Source organism: Rattus norvegicus, chromosome 1, assembly GCF_036323735.1.
Source record: "Rattus norvegicus strain BN/NHsdMcwi chromosome 1, GRCr8, whole genome shotgun sequence".
Taxonomy (NCBI): Eukaryota; Metazoa; Chordata; class Mammalia; order Rodentia; family Muridae; genus Rattus; species Rattus norvegicus.
The window spans coordinates 153,237,109-153,262,754 of record NC_086019.1 but is presented as its reverse complement, the minus strand read 5'-3'; the positions used below and the strand labels follow the sequence as shown (position 1 = coordinate 153,262,754).

Genomic DNA, 25,646 nt, shown 5'->3' with positions numbered 1-25,646 from the left:
TCTCATTTTGCAAGTGATAGACTGAAGAAGCTGTCGTATAGCTTGCCCACTTGTACAGCACACTAGTTGGGGCAGGGAAGGAAGCAAAAGCAAAGCTGGAAAGCACAAGAAATATAAGCAAGAACATAATTACTTGTTAAAATTAGTACTTAGGGGGAAAAAAGTACTTCTGGACCTTCGTGGCTTCGGTGGTCCACGTCGATAATTCCAGCAATCGGAGGCCGAGAAAGGAGGTTCACGAGTTTGAGGTCTACCTGAACTAGGTAATAAGACTCTGCCATAAAAATGAGTTAAAAATACATTAACACTTTTGAGATAGTGTTTGTCAGAAAGAACGAAATAATTGGATGACAACTTGAATTTACGCTCCAAAAATCACAGTTTTTCAAGCTTTACGGCTGGTTGCACTGAACCAATTGCCCTCAGTATAAAATGGAGATATTTACCCCATTTGGGCTTTTGAAAGGAGAGACTAGGTGAAACGATTCTGGCAAAGGCGCATTGTTACTCCTAAAATGTTACACAAACATCAGGAAGATCTTCTCCCAGCACCACATTTAGAAATTTTGACTCGAGGAGTTGGGGATTTAGCTCAGTGGTAGAGCGCTTGCCAAGCAAGCGCAAGGCTCTGGGTTCAGTCCTCAGCTCCGGGGGTGGGGGTGGGGGAGAAATTTTGACTCGCAGAGGCACGGAAATCACGTACTGTCAGTCCTAATTTTCAAATTCTCCGGGCATGCCTTCCCGGAGGATGGCGCAGGGTACTATGGGATTTGTAGTCTTGATACGATACCGGCTCTTCCTTACTACCTTAGAAGGAGGAAATTGGTGTAAGGACCCGGAAGTACTCGTTCCTGAGAGGCGTGTGGGTTAGGAAGGGAGGGTCAGAGGTCGCCGGCCCAGATGCGTTCCCGTGTTGCTATGTAGTGGAGGGGCACGTTCCTTCCTGCAAATTCTGGAAGGTTCTTGAGTTCAATTAGGACAGTGGCTGCGGAATTCCTGGTGTCCGGCCTGAGGTGCCCGCTGGCCGAGCAGAGGCGCCGAGGGCGCTGCCATGTTTGGCTGCCTGGTGGCGGGGAGGCTGGTGAGGATGGCCCGGGCGGTGGCAGGAAGGGGTCGGTGACTGAGAGCTGGGTGGTGGCACGGTGCACGACGTTAGGAACGCGGGGAAACCTGGTCATTCTTCTGGGCGTGTGCGACTGCGAATGGGACGCTTGCCCAACTCTTAGATATGTTTGAGAGGCTGTCAGGATATTGCTGCATATTACTGAGTGCGCATTTTGTTCCACCTGCTGGGTTGAGTGCTGTAATTACTTGTTATTTCAGCCTTCTGTACGGCATTTTGCTGTAACTGTGGTAACTCGTGAGATAGTAATTTTCTCTTTGCAGCTCAGGAACTTCCACTCTAATAGATAGTGTAATTAGTCGCTTAAATTGATAATGTCACTTAGAAATAGAGCTGAGATTTGTAATCTAAAACTAAGTGTTTTTCGAAAAATTTCAATTGCCGGTGCAATGAGGGTTTGTCGGTATCTTTGGAAGGTCCTCTTTTAGAAGTTTACTGACCCAATTTAAAATAAAATAACTGCAAGTTGCTAATAGAATGATTGAAATTTAGATGTGAGCCATATCTGTGATAACTAAAAGATTCGAGTATAATAATGCTTTTTTTTTTGGTCAAAAGAGATGCCCTTGCTTAGCCAGAGTCTTAGAATTAAATGAAATGAGTGCCGGGAGTAGCTGAGGAATAATCCAGAGTGAATCTTGTTTGCTCCTGTAGAAACCATCCATATATCCGTCCTGAGATGTGACTCCTTTCTCTTCAGAGTGATTTTTCTTTGTTTCATTTCTCCTTGCTTTGTTAAATATTGCAGCCTCTTTGTTAAATTGTGCCTAGCGCGTGGTAAGCTCTACTCCGTTTTCACCAGCCTTTGATAATGTATTCTGTACACGCTGCTCTTAAGAAAACACGTGGTTCCAAGGAACCACGGACTTCTGTCTCCAGTTAATGGGAGGCTCCTGTGGCGGTAGGGTAGTGGCAACACTGGTGAGCTACTTTTGGAATGGCCCAGTGGGACCTCTGGGGTTGGAAGATGAAAGAAACAATTTGAGAAGAACGCGTTACTCAGATGTCTGCCATTAATAAAGCCCAGCTTGGTGTCTTACACCTGTAATTCCAACTATTCAAAAGGCTGAGCGAGGAGGATCACAGTTGCAAGGGGGAAAAAAAAGGGCGTTGGGAGTATATATAGTTCAGTAGTAAAAGTATTTTTTTCCTTTCTTTTTTGAGACTGGGCTTCTCTGTGTTCCCATGGCTGTCTTAGGACTCTGCAGACCAGGATGGCCTTGAACTCAGAGATCGGCCTGTTTCCAAGTGCTGGGGTTAAAGGTGTGTGCCACCACATCCAGCTCAGAATTGTTGTAAGCTGAAGATATGGGTTCAAACTCTAGTACCATGGGTGTTATGTTGTGAAGTCATCTGGAAGGGAATTTAGAGCTATCTGCTTTATTTGCCCAACATCAATCCATTGGATAATTTCTTCAAGATTTTTTTGGCTTTGGATTGTATATCATTAGACATGAATGAAAATGAAGGACAGAGAGGCATACTAACGTCTCAGAACTTAACTACATTCTTTTGCTAGAAAAGCCACCTATTGAAATTTACAAACCTAATTTTCATTCTTTGAGTTTTTTCTTTTCCCTTTTATTTCTCTGTGTCGTTCCAACTGTCCTGGAAGTTGCTCTGTAGAATAGATTAGCCCCAAACTCAGACTTGTCTGCCTCTGCCTCCCCAGTGCTGGAATTAAAAGCCACAGCCCTTAGTTTCTTTCTTTAAGGAAAAAGAACCCAAAGAAAGGAAAGGTTCTGCGCCCCATTTTTGTTTGTTTTAATTAAGGTCAAGGATTAGACTGTCTAGTTAGATATGATGGTACATCACTGTCGTCTTAGCACTTGGGAGGTGGAGACAGTAGTTTGAGGTTGGTCTTGATTGACTACATAGATCACTAAAGGCCAATGTGAGCCACATGAATTATATCCTGTCTTTAAAAGGGGATTGGAATGTGGGTACAAATTTACAGAATGTCTTTTGTCTGTGCAATAAAAGTTGAAACAAATACTTATTTTGCCTTATGGTTATTTCCATACCTTTGAATACATAATTTCTCATGCCTTCTAAGAAATATATTCGCTAAAACTTGGTAACATTGAATTTAGCACTACAGGAAGTTTTGGATTATATTTTTGCTTTTTGTTTTATTTAATTTTTATGGTGGAAAATTTTAAGTTGGGTCAGTAAATTTCTTAAAAGGGAATCAGAGCTTGACCGTATACACTCAGCCCCAGTCAAGTACAGTTACTTGTACTTGTAAATCTGACATCAGTGAATAGAAGCAGAGGATTAGGAGTTGAAGGTCATCCTTTGCTGAGTTTGAGGCTCGTGTGAGCTATATGAGCCCCTGAAACTCCGCCTTAACATCTTGAGATTTGGTTTCGTTTAGTTTACAGGTGTTTAGCTTATAAAATTAAGTTTTTAAGGTTGCTTGTATGGGTAAAATAGACAATTAATTATAGAGAAGAAAAAGTAAGCATTTAGGTAGCAGCAAATACTGGGCACAGAAAATTAGTTACATTCGGGCATTAAGGATTCAAGATTTGAGTAGGGCATATACCTTTAATCCCAGCATTCAGGAGGCAGAGCCAGGCCTAGTCCACAGAGTGAGTTTTAGCTAGGATAGTCAAAGCTACCTAGAGAAACCCTGAGTCTAAATAGAAATCAATCAATTAAATGTTTAGTCTTCAGAATAATTGTAGTGATGTAGATTTGTTTTGATGAATAGCAATTAAATAACCTAAAAGAATCCCATATAAGCTAAAATTTAGACAGTTTGTTTACCTCAAGTTTACCTCAGTTTACCTGAGTCCTCTTCAGAATTGCTATTTTTTAATGATAGATATTAATTCAGCAGTATCAGTATGTAATAAAGACAGAACTTTATGTACTGGAACCAACAGCCCTGACTTCACCACACGGTATCTCATGGTGGCTTCCAACTTGCTATGTAAGCTTAGGTTGCCCATGATAATGATTTTCCTGTCTCTTTCTAGGATGTATGTGCTAGTACCGAATCTTAAGCTTTTCAAAAGTAAGGTTTTCTTTAGTTCGAAGACTCAGTGGTAAATGCTAATCTTTGCAACTAGTTAAGGATTAGATTCCTGAGGACCTCTGGTTTCTGAGAACCTTTTGTTTCAGCATTTTTTATATTTTTTATTTTTAATTAAGTTATATACATCCCAGTTTCCCCTCCCACTTCCTAGCATTTTCTTTTAAACATCATGTCATGACTTTATTTCCTATATATTTGTCTTTAAAAACATGTATTATAGATCTGGACTGATAGTATATAACTATAATCTCAACACACTTCAGACTGGAGAGTTAAACTGTCATTCTTGACTAGCAGAAGGGGTGTGGGTGATTTATATAAGCCAGTACCAGGGCAGCCAGGGTTACATAGCAGTATCTGTTTCCAACAAAAACCATTGTTGATTAGTACTCAACTCATGGCTTAACACCATTATACCTCATACCTGAAGAAAAGTATAACAATGTATTTTTTACATGGAGGCATTTCATAGTTGTTTTGCAATTAGAAACATTAGAAGTACTTTATAAAGTGTGACCATTTTAAATATCAAAATCACAACAAAAGCACAAAGTGGAAAGCAAGGCACTAAAAAGATTGCAGAAAGGACATTTGTTAACACATAGGGGCTGAGACAAGAAGGCGCTACACAGCCTTGTTCCATTTTAGCTGGAAATGGTTTTGATAAGGCAACTTAATGTGTTGTTTTATTGTTCTGCCCCAGAGAGTATTGGTCAGTGATGGAAGAAATCCTACAAGCCTTGGCTTTGGGTTATAAATAAATTTAGTGGATGAATTTACAAATCTAGAAACTTAGAATAATTGAGTACCCATTTTAATTACCTGACCCTCTGTCCTTCAGATTGAGGATAAAATCTAGTAGTGTTCCTGTGAACATACCTTTTTTCCCCTTTCCTTCCACCCCCACCCCAACTCCCATCCTATCCATCCTCCATTTCTCTTCAGAAAAGGGCAGACCTCCCATGGACATCAACCAGTCATGCCGTATTAAGTTGCAATATGATTAGATTTCCCAATGGAAGGAAAGGGTCCCAGAAGCAGGCGACAGAGTCAGAGACAGCCTCTGCTCCCACTGTTAGGAGTCCCACATGAAGACCAAGCTGCACAATTGTACCATATGTGTAGAGGGCCTAAGTCAGTCCCATACAGGCTGGTTTGTGATTCAGTGTCTCACTCTTTCTCACTTTTACAAGGCTTTTGTATTTGAGACAACATCTCATGTGGTCCAGGCAGCCTCAAACTTGCTATGTAGCTGAGAATGACCCCCCAGGTCCTGGGATTCTAGGCATGTGCCACTATGTGCTCATTCTTAACACAGTTCTTAAACCATAGTTATTTGTTTTCGTAGGTAAAAACTCATTCAGGGAGCTGTTGAGAGAATGTGGCAGTATTTTTAAATGAGCATTTTAAGGCTAAATATTTGGTTTTGGATTTTATTTTTTGATTTGTTTATTTGGTGGTTTTGTAATTCTGCTAACAAAATTATATTAAATGTAATGGCCATACTGGTGACAGTTTGTAGCAGTATTAAAGGTTATATAGTAACTCATCAAACTCTGGAACTAAGACTGGTTCTTTATTTTCTAGGTGCAAACAGCTGCACAGCAAGTGGCAGAGGATAAATTTGTTTTTGACTTGCCTGATTATGAAAATATCAACCATGTTGTGGTTTTTATGCTGGGAACAATCCCATTTCCTGAGGGGATGGGAGGATCTGTCTACTTTTCCTATCCTGATTCAAATGGGGTGCCAGTATGGCAGCTCCTAGGATTTGTCACGAATGGGAAGCCAAGTGCCATCTTCAAAATATCAGGTCTTAAATCTGGTAAGAGTAACATTCAAATAGTGTCATAGTTAAGCTTTTTCGTAAACAGTAACATGAAGTACAGCTTTTTAAGGTTCCATCACGTTTTTCTGCGTAACAGTAGTGTATAACATTCTTTTTGTAAGAACAGTTGACATAGAAACATTTGATAAGTAGTAAGTAAAAGCTGCTTAGCCATGCCTTACTTGCCTTTTGGCCCTGAAGGAAGCCACTGTCACTGTTTACTTTGGACTTTTTTCAGTTCTTGAGCATTTTAATAAAGGACTTTTCTTCAGATTTTATAATATGCCTATCTGTCTTAAGTACAAATAGAATTACAACAATTGGAATTCTTCATTAAAAGTTTGAACTCTTACATGGCTCAGTTGGTAGTGCTCTCGCTCATGTGCTTTCTCTCTCTCTCTCTCTCTCTCTCTCTCTCTCTCTCTGTGCAAACATATAAAAAGTAAGATGTGGTGGTATGTGATTGTCATCTCAGCATTAAGGAGGCAGAGACAGGTGTACCCAGGTGGTTTGCTGGGCAGTCTAGCCAGAGTGGCAAGCTCCAGGCCAAGGAGAAATCTGGCCATAAACAGTGTGGACTGTCTCAAGGAATAACACCTAAGATTGACCTTTACCCTCTACATACATGTTCATGTACATCACACATGCACTTTAACATGTACATGTGAATATTTGCTTCCTTGTGTATTCACATACTTATATAAGTGAACGTTCACACCCATATTCACACACATGAACTTGCATGTACACACACAATTGTTTTCAACTCTTTGTCTGATCGCTAACATTCTTTTGGTTCTGTTAACAATGAGGGGGCATAATCTTTGAAGTATTTTTTTGAAGGAATTATGAAAACAAGCTTGGATTGGATACCATTTTCTGCTGCTGAGTCTTTGTTTCTCTTAAAGCTAGATGGATGTGTTTTTTGTAGAAATTACACATGGAGGCCAAGCAAAAGCAATTTAGGCAGTGTGGACAACATGTTTACATACTTAACAAATAGACACCTGCTATGGTGGTTTAAAGATAACACTTGCATTCTTGATTTCAGTAATGTGTCTTTATAAAGGAAGACACTTATGTAGGTCATTATTTAGAAGAGCAAAGAGCTGGCAAGATGACTTGGCCAGTATAAGCACTTAGCATGCAAGCCTGAGAGCATGAGTTTGATCCCGGGTTCATACTCACATACCACAGTACAAAAAGACTTGAGACATTTCAGTCTGTTAAAGAAAAAGAGTAGAAAGTAGCTGTGACTGGGAAGAGTGCTGGGGAGAGGAGAAAAGAGTGATGAGCTCTGGGTGGTTGGGATGTTCCCTGAAGAGATGTATTGTTGCTCTTGGGAAGAGTTTGTTAGGCCTGAGGCCTGTTGGCATTCTCTCCTAGGAGTGGGGACAATTTCTAGATGAAGGGATAAGTCAAAGTTTGAGAGTATGCTATGTGCACAATAGCATAAGGCAAGTGTGTATGGCAAGGATAGTAGGTGTGGATCATAAATTGAGTGGATATTGTTAATAGGTCACCAGTTCTTTATGTGCTTAAGGTATAAACCTATTTGATAATGTTATACAAAGTTTGTGTACTACAAATGCAAACAATTGACGAGTAAATGGAAGTTCGAAATAGACTTACTGTGAATAAGTTGAATAATTATCCTTAATATCTGCATAGAAGAAACAAAGTAAATTGAAATGCTATTGTACTTTTCATTATAAGAATTTTCAATTATACAGTATTATATGAAATAAAACATTCTCATCATCCAGCTTTAAAAATGACCCCTTTATTTGGTTTAAATTCCTATTCACTTCTTTATTTTGATATGACTGGATACAGAGTCCTGAATCACAAGTAATCTATAAATATGTTAATTATCTGTCTTTGAAAGATAAATTTTGAGAATCTTCTTTTTTAAAAAAGGCTAGGAATGTATACCTCAGTGGTCAGAACACTTCAAGTCCAAGCAGCACAGTGTTGACCAGCCCCTCAGTGGGATCTCCTTACACCGACTTACTCACCCAGAGTTAGGGCCCAGGGAATTGTACGTCCTGTAGTAGGACTTCATCAGGGCCGCCTGGCTGATGTCATTTGCTGGTTAGAATTCTGTTCCCCTGTGCTCACACTACACGCTCCTTCCTCTCCATTGCATATTCTTTCATTCCCTGTTCTTTTCAGCTATCCTGTCACCTCCTTGTGATTTCTGAAGCTCTTCAGTGTTATGTGTGACATTCTGTCTTGACTCTCATGTTCTTCACTCACTGTCCTGGGACCCTGTCGCTGGGACTGTCGCTGTGGACCCTGTAGTCTTGCCTCACCTTGTCTGCAAGTGTAGGCGACTACTGACCTATTTTCTGATATCATGAAAGAATTTGTATTTTCTAGAATTATATAAATGATACCGTATAATGTGAACTTTTTCAGGTGGTAGCTTCTTTAATTGAGCACAATTAATTTTGGAATCATGTATATTATAGTGTGTATCACTAGTTTATTCCTTTTCTTGTTTGATACAAGATTATAAGCTTTATTAATAGAATTGCGTATCAAACAAAGCTGAAGTGTGGCATTTCTGTTAGGAACCATTACATTGTTTGTGCTTTTTTTTACATTACGCAGACAGTTCATTGCTATGTACCATTCTATTGATGTCGAACACATACTAAAGTTTATTATTTACTCCCTCTTTTCTCCCCTGAGTTTTTTCTTTGTTTTTTTTTTCTTCCCTTTGGTTTCCTTGGTTGATTTGGAATCAACTATGTAAAGTAGATTGGCCCAGGACTCACTAAGATCAACCTGCCTCTGACTCTGAAGAGCTGGGATTAAAGGTGTGCACCACTGTTGGGGACTGACTTATCATTGACGGCTTAATGAACAGTTAGGGTTTTCTAGTCTTACAGTTGCTCAGTAGGTAAAGGCACTTGCCATCAGCCTGATGGTCCGAATTCAATTTCTAGGACCCACATGGTAGAAAGAGAAAACTAACTTCTGCAAGTTGTCGTCTGACCCCTGACTTTGGACTCTGACCTCCATACCTCTATACTGTAGCATAAATAAAAAAATAATTTTTGTAAATGTGTATATGAACATACATATGTATTTATATGATATTTACTTTTGGGTAAGCATCAAGGTGTGCAGTGCTGGATAATACAGTACTTGAATACTTTAATTTTTTATTTTTATTTTTATTATTTATTTATTTTAGGTATATGAGTACACTGTAGCTGTCTACAGACACACCAGAAGAGGGCATCAGATCCCTTTACTGATGGTTGTAAGCCATGGTGTGGTTGGTGGGAATTGAACTCAGGACCTCTGGAAGAGCAGTCAGTGCTCTTAACCGCCGAGCCATCTCTCTAATCCATGTACTTGGATACTTTGCTGTTGACGAATCTACCCTCTTTTTGCCAACCCTTGGTATGATCGGCCTTAGCCTTGCTAGTATTATTTTAGAGGTACTACCTCACTGTGGATTTTACTTTTCTTTTCTTTCTTTTTTTTCCTCATTTTTTGAGACAGGGTTTCTCAGTTGGAACAGCTCTGGAACAGCAGCTCTGGTGTTCTGGAACTCACAGTTGATCAGGCTGGCCTTGAACTCAGAGATCTTAGAGATCTGTCTGCCTCTTTTTCCCGAGCATTAGGATTGAAGGTATCCACCACTACATCCTGACTCTTCATTGTGGTTTTAGTGAACATTTTTCAAATGTGTTATGATACTGAGAATTCTTTTTCATGTGCCTTTTTTTTTTTTTTTTTTTTTTTCATTCAAAGACAGGATTTCTGTGTAGCCCTAACTGTCCTGGAAACTTACTTTGAAGGACATGGTGGTCTCTGCTGTGCACCCCTATGCCCGGCTCAGATCTTTGCTTTTTTTTTTCTTCAGAGATCTCCCCCTCTTTTCTCTTCCCTGTCTCTTTCTCTCTTTTGCTCTTCTTCCTGTTCCTTTCCTCTGTAGTCAGGAGAGCTTGCCACGTAGTTTCGGAAGCTTTTCAACTGGCGATTTTTTGGCATCTGCCTCCCAGGTGCTGGATGACAGCATATTCTGCTACTTCTACTTCCAGGAAATTAGAGTCTTGAGAATTGTCGATATGAGTTCTTTTTCAGATTTATGATCTGAAAACACCTTTTTTCTTTGTCTTTGATTACTTTTTTTTTTTTTTGCGGTATGTGTATTTAATAGATGTTTACATTTTGGTGTAGTGTATGAATCATGAGTTTTGTTTTCTGTCCAGCTCAGGATATGTTTCGAAAGTCTTTCTTTTTAATTCTTTGGACATGGATGTCCAGTAGTTCCAGCACGTGTTTAAAAGACAGCAGGAGCACATCGTGCTGTCATTGAGTACATTCAGGTATTCCTTGGGAGGGCTAGTGAAATAGAAAGATAAATTACTATTTGTTACAAACTTTTAATTAAAAAGAAATGTACATATATGTGTGCAGGCACAAACATGCAGAGGGCAGCTTTTGGAATTTGGTTCTCACCATGTGGATACAAGTTATGGAACTTGGGTTATCAGGCCTTTACCTACTGAGCCATCTCTCTGGACTGTATTTTTTGGTTTAAAAGAATAGAAATAACACGGAAATAGATATTTTTATATTGTTTTTTTAAACAATAGAAACTGACTTGGAAAACGACTGGATTTATGTTGGTCCGTATTTGTAGTAGTAAGCAGTATAGGAAGAAGACAATGAATTGTGGGAAGAAAGAATGCTTTGGATTTGGAGTTGAGAAGCCTGTGTAGAGCCCTAAGTGTAAAGTTGTAGGTTGGGTTGTGTGCCAGTTGAAAGCCAGAAGTTTACTGGCTAATTTTATACACAGACTCAAAGTGTTGCTTAGGGTGAAGGTTGGACTCACCTTTGTAATAGGTTCATATTTTTTAATCTTTGGGATACTACTTTAAGCCCAGAGTTTTAAGCTTGATTAGGTCGAGCAAAGCTAGCCAATCAAGCCAAGGCTGGGAGGAGAGTTGCTGAAGTAGCTTCGGGTGGTTGTGGCCGGGATTATTCTTAGAACCAGCAGCTTTCTAATAACCAGTGTAGATCAGCTCAGGGTTAGTATTTGCTTGGTTGGCTTTAACATTTTTACTTTATTTTCTCCTATCTTTGGCATTCTTTTTTATGAATATTTTAAAGTTTATCCATAAGCTGTATTTCTTTTCCCTAGAGTTTACCATTCACTTTTTTTTTACAACATTCCATGATTTAATCTAGAAGTAAATATCTGTATATATTGGTGACTATGCAGTGAAATTTAATTTTTATATCTCATCTTCAGTCTTCCTTGTGTGTTGGTTCATTTAGTACAATTCTGAATATGATGACAAATTTTGGACAAAATATTTTTGATTATTTTGAATTAAAAATATTTGTCTCAGTTCTTACTGTTTTTATACTAAAGTTTAACATTAGTGGTGGGGTATTTTTTTTTATTTTGTCTTTGAGACAGGGTCTCTCTACATAGCTCAGGCTGTCCTGAAACTTATCATGTAGACCATGTTGGCATTGAACTACAAAGATCGGCCTGCTTCTGCCTCTCTGGAACTAAAGGCATGTGCCACCATGCCCTGCCAACATTGGTGTTCTTGATAGGCATCAAAGAAGTCAGACAGTGGGAAGCCAGATGCTCTGTTGAGATACGCTGCCTATTTTCTCTAACGTTTGGAGTTCTCTCATTTTCCAAATCAAATAACATAGGCAAAAGCTATTTACGTACTTTTATTTTGACTTAGTTTGGTCCACCAAAGCATTTCATTTCTAGGTGTCCTGAGAATTGTCTTAGTGGACTACATCTTTAATTATGTCAATAAAGTCCTTTTACTGGCTATAATATTCTCATTAACATAAAAAATACTCTTTAAGAATTCAAAATTAATTTCCACATATATCTATTTTATCTCAAGCTTTATTTTAACACCAATTATTCCTTTTTTCAATTGTTTCTTTAAATGTCATATCCGAGTTTTGAAAGTAGTATTTATCCTTTGTGGTATTAATATTAAGAATCTTGAGAAACCTTGATATTGCTCTCAGCATTCAGAGGGACAACTGAAAAGCGCTTTCCCATTAAATGCCTGTTAAACCATAGCAGCTGTAAGTAATGAAATGCAGTGAAATGTTGTTTATTTGTGATGATTCAGAAATATGAATGTGATACTTTTAAAATTATGGATTAAAGTTTTGATTCTGAATTTGGAAGTAGAAAGCAGTTTCTCTTGCGAAAGATAAGTAAGTACTTAGAAAAATATAAATAATTTATGTCTACTCATGTTTATGTGCATTTGTCTGTCAAAGATAAGTGTCTGCAGGGTTCTTATACTATTTGAAGAGTTTGTTGAGCCACAGGCACATACCTGTTCATACACACAAAGTTCAATTTCAAACCTTCCTTTTCTCTGTAGGTTAACTATTTGTAAAGTGTTTCAAGAGACAAGGAGGAAGTAGCGCAATGCCTCAGTCAGGGAGCATTCCAGTGACATCTACAGTGGAGAATTATATGGAGAATGGGAAACAGAAGAGGCCAAGATTGGAAGAGCAGGTGGGGGAGTAGGACCTTAGGTCAGATATGAAAACACTTACATAGAGCTTGACAAATTTTCATTGTGTTTACAGCACTTTTAATGTGTGATTATACTTATTAGAATAATAAAGTTGCTCAAATTGCCTGTGGCGTAAGAGAAAACAAGTGTTTATGTGAATAAGTACTGTAGTAGGGTTTTATAAACTACAAACTTGTTGTTAGTGAAGGGTTATATTTTGTGTTCCGGGCCTCCAGAGTAAATTAGGTGCCTTGTAGTTGAGTTTTCCTTTATACTGTTCTGACCAAAGCCCAATGATGACATACTGTTAGTTTGAAACTCAGGTTTCTAAAACAGCAGTTCCAGAGGCTGGAGAGACGGCTCAGTGGTTAAGAGCACTCGCAGAGAACCTGGGTTCAGTTCTCAGCACCCACATGGCAGCTCAGCTCACAATTTGTCTATAACTCTAGGTTCCAAGGATCTGATGTCCTCCCTGCTCTGGCCTCCATGGGCTCCATGCACACATATGGTACATACAGGCAGGCGCTCACACATTTAGATCTTTAAAAAAAAAAATCACTTTTTTTTTTTTTTTTGTGTGTGTTAGGGATTGTGTTTGTGATATGAATGTGAGGCAGGCACTCTACCACTGACTTACATTCCTAATTCTGCATCAGAAAAAAAGGAATTAGTGGAGAATATAAGACTTGTACAAAGATTCCTTATACTCCTTTCCACATTTATCATTTTTGGTCATATTTGTCATTATCTAGATACAAAAGACATTTATTTATTTGTTTTTATGTGTATTACACGTGTGTGTGTGTGTGTGTGTGTGTGTGTGTGTGTGTGTGTGTGTGTGTGCGCGCGCGCGCATGCGCCATGGTGCCTGTGTGGGAGCTGAGGATTGTTTCTTTCCTTTACCATGTAGATCCTGGGGCTTGAACTTGGTTTGTCAGGTGTTCAGATTGTCAGGAATCAAATGCATTTACCTGCTGAGCTATCTCCCTGGCTTCTGTCTTTCTTCTGAAAGTATTGAGAATATGTTGTGCTTACTGTTCTCCTTCACTGCTGAGTGTATGAGCACGTATTTTGTAGCTCCATGGCATAATCTTGCCTGTAGAAACACAGTGTGATCAAGTTCAGCATTAATGCAAACACAATATTCTCATCTAATTTGCATCTCTCATCTAATCTGCTCTAGTTTTTGTCATTTGTCCACAAAATGCCATTTATAACTGTTCTGTCGGCCTTCATGTAAGATCTAAGCAGATCATATATTACTTGCATTACCTCTCTAGTCTTTGATCTGGTACAATTGCTTAACTTTTCTTTGCCTTTAATAACACTAACATTAAAATATCTATAAAAAAAAGCTGTCACCAAAGAAAAATGGGCTGGAATATGGGTGTGCATCTTTCTTTTAGACAGCATTTCTCATTTTATAGCCTTGACTGTTCTGGAACTTGCTATGTATATCAGGGTGGCCTTGAACTTACAGAGATCTGTCTGTCCCTGTCTTTCAAGTGTTGGGATTAAAGGTGTCCACTACTACTTACTGGTGTATGTATTTTTTAAAAAAGACATGGGCTCTGCTTTTGTTTTCCTGTTTCGTGTGTGTGTAGGCACGTATGTGTGTGCACTTGCCTGTGTGTGTACTTGTGAGGCCAGAGCAGGACTTGGGGTGTCTTTTTCACTTTCTTCCTTATTCTTGAGGGGCAGGGTCTCTTACTGAATTTGAAATACCACCTGCTAGAGATCCCAGAGATCTTTTGTATGTTAAGCTCCTCAACCCCATGTTGCAGTTACAGGTACCTTAGATCTAGTTCAAATCTCTCCTTTCTGAGCCATTTCCCTAATTCCATAATTTTGTTGGCTGGTTGATTTTGATTTTGAGAAATGGTTTGCTGGCCCCAAACTCAGTATGTAGCTAAAAATGGACTTAAACTCCTGCCTCTCTCTACCTTCCAAAAGCTGGAATATAGGTGAACACTGCTGTCCTCAGCTGCCAGGGGTCTCGCTCTACTGCCCAAATGCTCTTAACTTAGAGCTCAGGGATTTTCCTGCCTCAGCCACCTGAGTAGGTGGGACTACTGGCTGTGTTCTCTGGACCAAGATGCTTTAACCATAGAGGAGAATTCACATTAAATGGGAATATTAGCCACGGTGCAAGTTGTTTTGGAAGCATTAAATGTAATATATACAAAATGCAAGAATCAGATATAAGATATGCAAAATACATTAGATATATGTAAAATGTCACAGTTGGTGAGTAGTTAATGGTTGTTTTATTTTCGGAGTTGTGAAATGCCAGTGTTAGAAGGGATATTAGAAACTACCAGAGAAACTGAATATGGTGGTATCCCCCAACCACTGTAGTCTCAGCATAGAGATGGGGGCAAGCTCAGGTCAAGAGTTCAAGGCCAGTCTGGGCTTATCTCAAAAACAAAGTCAAAAGTCATTCAGATAATGATACTAATTTAGAATAGTTAAGTAGCTTTATTGCCCCAGTTAAAAGTTTAAGCTTGTTGAGAGTAGAAACTGTTACTATCTCCTAAATTGGTAGAGTTTGATATTTCTGTACATATATTTTTAAATATCCAAATTCAGATATGTTAAATATTTTGATTTAAGTAATATATTTACTACCAATAAAGTTTTAAAATACACTTTTTTTTTCTTTTTTCTATTTTTCGGAGCTGGGGACCGAACCCAGGGCCTTGCGTTTGCTAGGCAAGCGCTCTACCACTGAGCTAAATCCCCAACCCTTAAAATACACTTTTTGAAATGGTTAGTGAAAAATGTATTTTCACACTTGTTAAGCTATTAAATATAGAACAAAGAGATTTTAAGTGTACTTGTATTTGCATCTACATATATACACACACACACACACATATATATACACACACACACACATATATATATATATATACATACACATATGTGTATATATATATGATGTCTAACTTAGTAGCATATGTTGTCGTATTCAGATGTTACTGTGTGGCAACTTCTTTCCTTTGTCATAGCATTTCCAGTCTTCCCCCTTGACTGCTGTGCACATACGGCATATGAACAGGGTATGTAGCTTTTTAGGCTTTCTCTTGAGGACTTAAGTAGATGGGTCATGTTTCATGATTTTATACTTGTATACGGGTCTTCCAAAGAACAGAGGGAGCCTTTACATATACAACTTTGGGTGTTGCTCCTAGGAGATGTCCACCTTATTTTTTGAGACAGGTTCTTCTACAACCTGTGTCTCACCAACTATGATAGGTTGGCTGGCCAGTGCTGGGATTACAACCATCACACATTGCTCTTTATGTGTATTCGGGGGTTTAAACTCGGCCTTGTGGTTGTGAGGCAAGCAATTTCCCAACTGAGCCATCTCTTCAACCCTGTAGTAATGCATTTTTAATAGACTAAAGCTTGTTTTTATCTTGCAATTACAGAAGTGCAATAGGTCATTTCTAGAGTCCAAGCTGTAGTTTGCCTGTGTCTGACTGCTCCAGTCTCACACAGTGTGCATTCAAACTATCTCACTCTCAGCTCACCATTTATTCTAACTGTGCTAAAAGAAAAGGGGTTGAAATATGATAGGAAGATTGAGATGGATTCCGCAGGGCAGGATTGGCTACGTTTTTTGTAAAGGGTCATATAGTAAATACTTTAGTCTTTCTAGGCTATAGGAGGTCTCTATGGCATATTATTCTTTTTTTAATTTAAATTTATTTATTTAATGTATGTATATGAATACACTGTGGCTGTCAGACACACCAGAAGAGGGCATCGGATCCCATTACAGATGGTTGTGAGCCACCGTGTGGTTGCTGGGAATTGAACTCAGGACCTCTGGAAGAGCAGTCAGTGCTCTTAACCACTGAGCCATCTCTCCAGCCCCAGCATATTGTTCTTTAGACAACTTTAAACATAGGAACTATATTCTTAGGTTCCAGGTCATACAAAATGAGATGTGAGCCAGATTTTCCATGCGCTGACATAATCTTCATAGAACATATTTTTGGGGGTTGGGGGAGTCTGGTTTGGTTTTTTTTTTTTTTTTTTTTTTTTTTTTCGGAGCTGGGGACCGAACCCAGGGCCTTACACTTGCTATGGTTTGGTTTTTTTTGAGACAAAGTCTCTGTTTAGCCCAGGCTGTCCCAGAACTCTAATATATAGGTCAGGCTGGCCTCAAACTCAACAGAGATCCATCTACCTCTGCACTCCATGTTCTGGGATTAAAGGCATATGCCACTCTGCCCAGCTCCAGTTACACCATCTTTAAAAGAAATATAAAAGGAGACTGGAGATGTGATCTTTATGGCCTTTTGCTTTTATTAAGCAGAATCTGGAGTTCATACTTTTCAGACTTTTTTCATAATGGTAAAGAAATAGACAGGAAATTTTATAGATAGAGAAACACCAAGGGAAATAAAAGAATAAAAAGGAATACATTCTAGAGTGATTTGTGTTAGCAAAATCTTAGATACTGGGTCTTTAGATGACAGTCTCAGCTGAGTTTCTTCAAGTAAGGGTTGACCACAGAACTATTTCTTTTTTTTTTTTTTTTTGGTTCTTTTTTTCGGAGCTGGGGACCGAACCCAGGGCCTTGCGCTTCCTAGGTAAGCGCTCTACCACTGAGCTAAATCCCCAGCCCCCACAGAACTATTTCTAAGGACTAAAACAAAATATGGTATTTTACTCTGTCATTTAAGAAGAACTTACCATTCAGTATTTGGTAACATCTTGAGCATTTGGTGAAAATATGTGTGAAGACTCTGATATGGCTTTATGTACAAAGGTAATTGAAATGAAATAGTATAAACATGAAATCAAAAAGCCATTGGGCTGCTGTATTAGTTACTGGACCACTGGCTGTGACCAAACACCTGAGCAAAGCAACATAAGGAGGAAGGGGTAGTGTCTGGAAATCATGGCTACAGGAACCTGAGAGCTGATCACATTGTAGGCACAGTCAGTTAGAAATCAATGAATGGCCAGGTGGTCTTGATGGTGGTGCATGCCGTTAATCCTAGCATTTGGGAGGCAGATGCAGGTGAATCTGAGTGTGAGGACAGCCAAGGCTTCACAGAGGAACCCTGCCTCAAACAAACAAATGGACAGATGCTTGTGCTAAGCCCTTTTTTATCCAGTCCAGGACTCCAGCCCATTTTGTAATATTCCCACATTCAGGATGGTTGGGTGCCCCATTTACCTTAAAGATTTTCAGTTGACACAGCCTACAGTCATCTCAGAGGAGATCTCTGAGTCGTTAAACCTTCTAGATGAAGTTGGTGTGCAACATGTGTGAGGGATTGGGTTGATGATTAGTAGATGCAGGAGTGCCTAGCTTACCATGGTGGCAGCATTCCTGAGGCGAGGCATGTGGTCCCTGGCTGTGGAAGAATGATAGCTAACTATGAGCCTGAGAGCAGAGCAGCAAGCAGTGTTTCCCTGTGGTTTTTGTTTCAAGCTCCTTCTGGAGTTCCTGTCATACATCCCTTAATGATGGACTGGAACCTGGAAGGATAAGCCAAAGAAATCTCTCTTCCTTCTCTAAGTTGCTCTTATCATAGCAACAGAAAGAAAACTACAGTCATAGGTTTCCCCATCCCAGTTAACCCAATGTAGATAACCCCTCACAAGTATGCATGCTTCTCACTTGGTTCTGCCAAGTTGACAATCACGGCAACTATCATAAATTGGTCATTCTAGAGAGTTGTGTAGTTTTATTTTCTGTATCTAATGTTGTCCTGTGTGTTCGTGTGCCCTAGCATGTCAAAGGACAGCCGTGGGAGTTGGCACTCTCCTTTCACCCGGGGATCCTGAAGGCAGAACTTGGGCAGTTAGACTTGGTGGCAGGTCTCTTCACCTTCTGAGCTCTTGCTGGGTCTCTTATTTAATTTTTATATATGTATTTATTATTTATTGTCTGTCTGTGCGAGTACTCCCTAGGGCTTACGTGGGCATCTGAGGAAGGCTGGTACGGATTGGTTCTCTTCTACCATGTGTGTCCCTTTACCTATGGAGCCATCTCACTGGCCCATAGTTGGCCATTTTAAAAAAGGTTTATAAATGTAAAAATGAGAACATATTATATATTATGGGTAGAGAAGATGATGTTCCTTACTTGAAGAAATTATGAGCCACTAAAGATTTCAGAGTTCCAAGATTTGAAATATTGTATTTGATGTGCATGTGCAGAAAAAGAAGAGAATGTGACCATTAACACCCATTAGAGATCTGGTCATGAGATTTATTTCCTTACTTATTTTTGTGTGGTGGTGAGATCTGTAAGATGGACATATTTATTCTATGCTGTGTGACTTACTAGACAGACTTGTATAGTAGAGCGAGATGGGGGTTCACATCAGAGGATAGCTAGGATGAGTTTCCTTTCCGGGGAGCTTTTCAGAGTTAAAGCAGCAACATGTGAAGTGGGGAGCAGGCCTTAAGGTCCAAAGCAGCTGTCGTAGATGACTGAACAGGGACCCTAAAGTGAGACATCTTCAGTTATCAGAATCATAATGATAAACTTCATATTTTCTAATGTGTTAAATAAGGGAGAGAGTCCTCATTTGCAGAGGAATTTGCATGAGTACAAGTTATCTTGAAATTTGTAGCACCTGTAAATTTCTTTCAGGAGAAGGAAGCCAGCACCCATTTGGAGCCATGAATATTGTGCGAACCCCATCTGTTGCCCAGATTGGAATCTCGGTGGAGTTGTTGGACAGTTTGGCTCAGCAGACTCCCGTAGGCAGTGCCGCTGTGTCCTCGGTTGACTCCTTCACACAGGTGAGGCACACAGATTTCATTCCTGTTTTGCCCCTCCCCCATTATGGTATAGTTCACAAAATTGTATATCTCTGTGGTGTTTGTTTTTTGTTTCTTTCAGAGCTGGGGACTGAACCCAGGGCCTTGCGCTTGCTAGGCAAACGCTCTACCACTGAGCTAAATCCCCAACCCCTCTGTGGTGTTTAAAATAATGTTTTGGTGTGTGTCTATTTTGTGAAATATCTAAAGCTACATAACATTTGCACAATGCTGCATTCCTCACTGTAGAAGTGCATTTATGATCTGATGTTTAGAGGATTTCCAGTACATTTTCAATGTGTAATCGTCTGTCATACATACACTTCATGCCTTTGACCAACACCTCCCCATTTCCCTTAACCTCTACACCCACCATTCTTCTCTCCGCATAAAGCAGTGGGAATTTTTTAAAATTTATTTTATGTATATGAATACACTGTCACTGTCTTCAGACACACCAGAAGAGGGCATGAGATTCCATTACAGATGGTTGTGAGCCACCATGTGGTTGCTGGGAATTGAACTCAGGACCTCTGGGAGAGCAGTCAGTGCTCTTAACCACTGAGCCATCTGTCTATCCCAAGCACTTGTGTTTTTATTGGACATTTTACTATGAAGTATTTCAAGTATATAAAGTACAGAGAATAAGCTAGTATTCCACAATTTGTATTATGTACTTACTTTGTGTCAAGCAGTTTTTAAAGTACAGATAAATACAAAGTAGACAGAATAAGGTAACAGCTGTCCTTGTAGACTTAAGCCTAACCCCCTGTTTGTTATATCTCTCAGATCTACTAATTCCTGGACTTCTCTATCCCATCTCTTTAGCATACTTTTTGTTTCCTGTTCTAATTTATGCCCAGAGTCTGCAAGTATAAATCATACCATTGTGACATTCTTCTGTAGCCATTCGTCTTTCTGCTTGCTGATTTTTTTTTTTTTTCTTTTTAAAAAAATTTTTTTCTGGGGTTGGAAATTTAGCTCAGTGGTAGAGCGCAAGGCCCTGGGTTCGGTCCCCAGCTCCGAAAAAAAAAAAAGAAAAGAAAAAAATTTTTTTTTCTAATATAAATTTGTTATTCAGGTCTCATGTAATCTGCTTGGGTTGTTTTCTTTTTATAGTTAATATTGAAGTTTCTTTTTCTTTCTTTTTTTTTTTTACAGTATAGAATAGTTTATTCAGGGCATGGGGAGGGGAGAAAAAGGGGAGAGAGAGAGAGAGAGAGAGAGAGAGAGAGAGAGAGAGAGAGAGCGAGCCATAAACATGTGGAAAGAGAGCGGGGAAGGGAATGGGAAGAGAGAAAGGAAAGGGTGAGAGGACAGAGCCCGGAGCAAGAGATTGAAGTTTCTTTATGCGTTGAATTATCTTTGTTTAATTTTTTCTGGCCCATCGTATTAATGATTAGCCTCCCACCCCAGAGTAAACAACACCTTTGTCCTATATAATGTCACCTATATTCAATTATATTTTGGATTTTTTTTACTCTAGGTAGTTTTTTTTCATGCCTTTGCCAAAATTTTATTTCCCTTTTTGTTGTTTTGAGACGAGGTCTCACTATGTAGCTCTGGCTTCTGGAATTTACTACGTAGATCTGGTTGGCTTCAAACCACAGATCCACTTGACTCTGCCTCCTGAGTGCAGTTATTAAAGGTGTGTACCACCACTGCTCAACTGCCAGCTTTTTTTCTTTTTTTGGTTTTTCAGGACAGGGTTTCTCTGTGTGTAGCTTTGGCTGTCCTGGAACTCACCTTATATCAGGCTGGACTCGAACTCACGGAAATTTGATGCCAGTTAAGTTTTAATGTCTAATAGTCCAACTTCCTCTGCCTCATCAGAATAGGTCTAATCTTCCCAATAATTTTAATAACCGTGCTGTGTTCCAGAGATTAAAACCTTGTTAAATTTTGTGAAAATTTTTAGCAATGAACTTATGCATTTAGTTTGGGGTGACTTTAGTTACCTTTCTTTATGAATTGTCTACATGTGTCAGAAAAGGAAAGACAGGAAAAAAGAAGTCTTTTTGCTGGTATGAAGAGTTGCTGCAAACTTTGTTTCTAATAGTAACTTTTTGGTTAGTGATCTTACTAATTATTGATATTAATGATTTAATGGTAGATCTTTGAATTGTATTTCTTCCATCCCATAAATGAGCAGATTTTAAAACCCCAGTAAGGTAATTCCTTTTGTGAAAAAGATGTATCAGGAACTTTCAGAGCTGATTTTGTATTTTTGAGAAAGTAATGCTGGGAAGATTTATTATTAAATTTACTATTATTTATTATTATAATTCTTATTAAATTTATTATTATTACTATTAATTGTGTGTGTTACATGTGTGTTAGTGGGCACATGTGTGCTGGGGTGATTGTGGAGGTCAGAAGACAACTTTTGTGAGCTGATTCTCTTTCCACACTGGGTTCCTGTGGTAGAATCCAGGCCATAGGGCCTGCACGGTACCTTCCTTTACCTTCTGAACCATCTCTGGCCTGGAAGGTAGCATTGCCTTTTATTTCTTTACTTTAAGGTTCATTGCCTTTAAGACCATTTGATTTTCATTAAGAATTAGTTAATTCTAATTTCTGCTTTCAGGATATTAGTAGATTTGATAATTTTAGGTCAGTGAAAAGAGTCAGACTAACAACTAGAAGAAATGGAATGATACTGTGGCCATCCTGCTCTCTTTCACAGTAAAGGGACCCAGTAGCTTTTCTTCCCCTGTCCCCCCATAACCCACATCCCTCCCTTCCTCCCTCCCTCCTTCCTTCCCTCCCTTCCTTCCTTTCTTTTTTTGAGACAGGGTTTCTCTATATAGCCCTGGCTGTCCTAGGACTCGCTTTGTAGATCAGGCTGGCCTCGAACTCCAGAGTTCTGGCTGCCTCCAAGTGCTGGGAGAATGTGTGCACCACCGCTGCATGGTTGTAGCTTGTCTAATAATACTTAGGCTTTTATATTTCTGTCAAGACAAAGGCCCTGTAGAGGGGGTTATTGTTTTATATGGAAATGTGGTGATTGAAGGAAAAAAGGGTCCACATTACAGAGAGGAAAGGTTCAAAGGAAGATTTTCTTACTTCTCTAGACAAATATCACTTTATGACTGAAAAAGCTTTACTCATTAGACCATCGTAGGCAGGGTCTCTCTGTAGTACTGCCAGCCTGCAACTATGTAGACCCGGCTGGCCTGGAACTGATGGAAGTCTGCCTGCTGCGCCTCTCAAGTGTTGAAATAAAAAGTGTGTGCCACCACATTTGACTTGGAACTTATATTCCTTAAACCAGGTTAATACGCGGAAACTTTAAACTAAAAGTATTGAGATCTCAACTGCACATTTAATGTAACTCACTAACATCAACTATTAACTTTTCAGTTCACACAGAAGATGTTGGACAACTTCTACAATTTTGCTTCATCATTTGCTCTCTCTCAGGCCCAGATGACACCAAATCCATCGGAAATGTTCATCCCAGCAAATGTGGTTCTGAAATGGTAGGAGCCAATCCCAGTCTCTAGTATTCAGGCTTTAGTAACTATATAGATTTTGCCTATTAATGAATGTCTTCTTTGAGGGTGAACATAATCTTTTATTGTGGATATCAACATATTTTCATTTATTGCATGGTAATGTCTGTTCTGTAGCATTCAGATCTGGAGTAGTTCATACCCTAAATGTCCTATTACATAACATTCATTAGGAATTCATAGGGATAGGGAAAGATAGTTGTCTGTGCTTTAGGGATCGCTATTAGAGTATATGTTGAGTTAGAAGTACTGTACTGATACTTGAACAATGAACCAAAACATTATTTACCAGGGGGCTGGAGAGATGACTCAATGATTAAGAGCATTTACTCTTTCTTTTTTTTTTTTTTTTGGTTCTTTTTTTCGGAGCTGGGGACCGAACCCAGGGCCTTGTGCTTCCTAGGTAAGCGCTCTACCACTGAGCTAAATCCCCAGCCCCAAGAGCATTTACTCTTATAGAGGACCTGGGTTCAGTTCCCAGCACCCAAAACTGTTTGTAACTTCAGGAAGGATCTGATGTCCATTTTTGGCCCCAGTAGATATCATACACATACATGGTACACATACATACATGCAGGTAAAATCCTCTTTTACATAAAAATTACAATATTAAAATCGCCAGTCAACCAGCATCGCATGGTTCTCACTGCTCCTTGAACATAATGAGTACTAAATTATTTTTCTCCGACTTCCTGGTTTGTAGGGATTTCCTTTCACTTTGGATGTCCCAGTGAGGAGATGTTGGAAGCTTTGTAGGCAGTAGTACTCTGCTGCAGTGAGGGGCACCAGAATGTACTGGGTTTGCTTTTTGTCCCAGTGCTGATGTGACTTTGAACAAATTGCTCTCAGGACTCTGCAGTCTCTGCGATGGTTCTGTACCTTGACTTTCTCGAATTGGCTCTGTCTGGTTGCAGAGTCAAGGTGATTGCTGCTCTCTGCCAAGAGCGGTCAACCCCATCTCACCTCAGGTCACTGTTCTTGTTCTTACAATGACTTCCAGGGTTGCTTTCTTTCCTTTTTATCATAGTGTTTTAGAAATGTCATAAAAGTATTAAAAGTTATTTAATGTCATGAAATTGTGATTGAAATGTTCTTATACAAATTTGAATTTTCTTTTCTAGGTATGAAAACTTTCAAAGACGACTAGCACAGAACCCTCTCTTTTGGAAAACATAATTTGAATAAAATAATTTGTCATGTCATGTAAAGGCACGAAGTCAAATGGGTCATGAAGCCTACCTTTCAAAAAGAACCTGCTTAGTGACTATGAGACTTATAAAACCCTTATAAAAATTAGAACCGTTGAACAAGGAAAATGTTCAATATTAATTACCTTTTCCCTTGTAAGTATGACATACTTCTTGGAGGCAAACATTTTGTATCAGCTGTCGTTCATTTCTTAAAATAAATCCTACTCACAGCAGTAGCATTTGAAATGCCATCGCCTGTGTAACCTTTCGTTTATTCTCACAGTACTTTGCTGGAGTAGCTAACTTGTTTGTTGCTTGGTTTTAAGGGTCTCATGTGGCCCAGGGTGGCTAGTAACTAGTGCTGTGATCACAGGCCTTCTCCATCAGGCCCTGCCTAATGTAGGTAACTTTAAATCAACTCTCATAATTGGGGGACTTTTGGAAAACATGTCAAATATGTGTTTTAAGATAGAAAAATTATCTTCAGGGAGTATTTCTTTTCTTTCTTTTTTGTGTTTTGTTTTTGAGACAGGGCCTCATGTGGCCCAGGCTAGACTCACACTCCCTCTGTAGCTAAGAATACGTTGTCCTGATGCCCAGTTCTGGCTCCTGAGTGCTGGTATTACAGAATGCACCACCACATTGTTTTAGGAAATATTTTTTAAGATTAGCAAGTTTGTTGTTTTTCAATCAAGAAAGGTAGGTTGTGAGTTTTTATGTCTGCAGATTGATATGTTTTTATTTAATAAATTTTCTATGTTTAATACCAGTGAACTTTTATTGAACATTGTTAATGTTGGTAGAAACTTATATAGCGAGAAAAGGACTCTGTGCCTTTGCATATGAAGTCTCATATGAAAAGATTCATACTAGTGAAGCATGGCTGACGACCGCCTAGATCGTAACTGTAATGGAAGCCCGGTGTATCTGCTCACTCGTCCAGGGAACATGCACAGCAGAGGAGCACAGGGTCCCTGTATAAAGAGGGACCGTAACAGTTTGGAGCCTTGAGTTAATTATGTCCTGTTTTGGTAGATAATTCTTTTTTTTTTTTTTTAAATATTTTATTTTTTATTTATCATATATGAGTACACTGTAGCTGTCTTCAGACACACCAGAAGAGGGCATCAGATCTCATTACAGATGGTTGTGAGCCACCATGTGGTTGCTGGGATTTGAACTCAGGACCTCTGGAAGAGCAGTCAGTGCTATTAACCTCTGAGCCACCTCTCTAGTCCTTTTTTTTTTTTTTTTTTTTTTTTTTCGGAGCAGGGGACCGAACCCAGGGCCTTGCGCTTGCTAGGCAAGCGCTCTACCACTGAGCTAAATCCCCAACCAAAGAGAGGGTTTTTTTTTTTTTTCTTTTGGTTCTTTTTTTTTTTTTTTGGAGCTGGGGACCGAACCCAGGGCCTTGTGCTTCCTAGGCAAGCGATCTACCACTGAGCTAAATCCCCAACCCCGATAATTCTTAAAAAACTGGAAAATAGGTCACTGATGGTGCAGTGTCTTTTGTCTTCAAAAGGTGTAAGTGATCTGAAGAGGAACCAATTGTTAACAGTGTCTTTAAAATACATGAAACAGTGTTAGAACAGCTTGCGGTCTTTTGTTGAAAC

At 39.2% G+C, this 25,646-nt stretch overlaps 1 protein-coding gene across 5 annotated transcripts; it reads left to right on the top strand.

The window, feature by feature from the left end:
* Positions 1-898: 898 nt before the first annotated feature.
* On the top strand, positions 899-24,807 carry Hikeshi (heat shock protein nuclear import factor hikeshi). 5 transcript variants are annotated; one of them, NM_001013897.2, is made up of 6 exons: positions 899-1,081; positions 2,288-2,386; positions 5,754-5,991; positions 19,159-19,310; positions 22,692-22,810; positions 23,965-24,807. In NM_001013897.2, the coding sequence occupies exons 3-6, from the start codon at positions 5,841-5,843 to the stop codon at positions 24,017-24,019; spliced, it is 477 nt and encodes a 158-aa protein (NP_001013919.1). In that variant the 5' UTR covers positions 899-1,081; positions 2,288-2,386; positions 5,754-5,840; the 3' UTR covers positions 24,020-24,807. The 5 variants fall into 5 exon arrangements, with proteins under 5 accessions (NP_001013919.1, NP_001385660.1, NP_001385661.1 ...); NM_001398731.1 differs by lacking the exon at positions 2,288-2,386; XM_008759638.2 differs by lacking the exons at positions 899-1,081; positions 2,288-2,386 and adding an exon at positions 12,396-12,532 and having other exon boundaries at positions 5,868-5,991; positions 23,965-24,284.
* The last annotated feature ends 839 nt before the right edge of the window (positions 24,808-25,646 follow it).

Excerpts from the sequence above, each read along its gene's own strand:
- Hikeshi (NM_001398731.1), top strand. The coding sequence starts at position 1,052 with ATGTTTGGCTGCCTGGTGGCGGGGAGGCTG. Across the intron at positions 5,992-19,158 it reads AATATCAGGTCTTAAATCTG|GAGAAGGAAGCCAGCACCCA; the intron begins GTAAGAGTAACA and ends AATTTCTTTCAG. Across the intron at positions 22,811-23,964 it reads GCAAATGTGGTTCTGAAATG|GTATGAAAACTTTCAAAGAC; the intron begins GTAGGAGCCAAT and ends TTTCTTTTCTAG.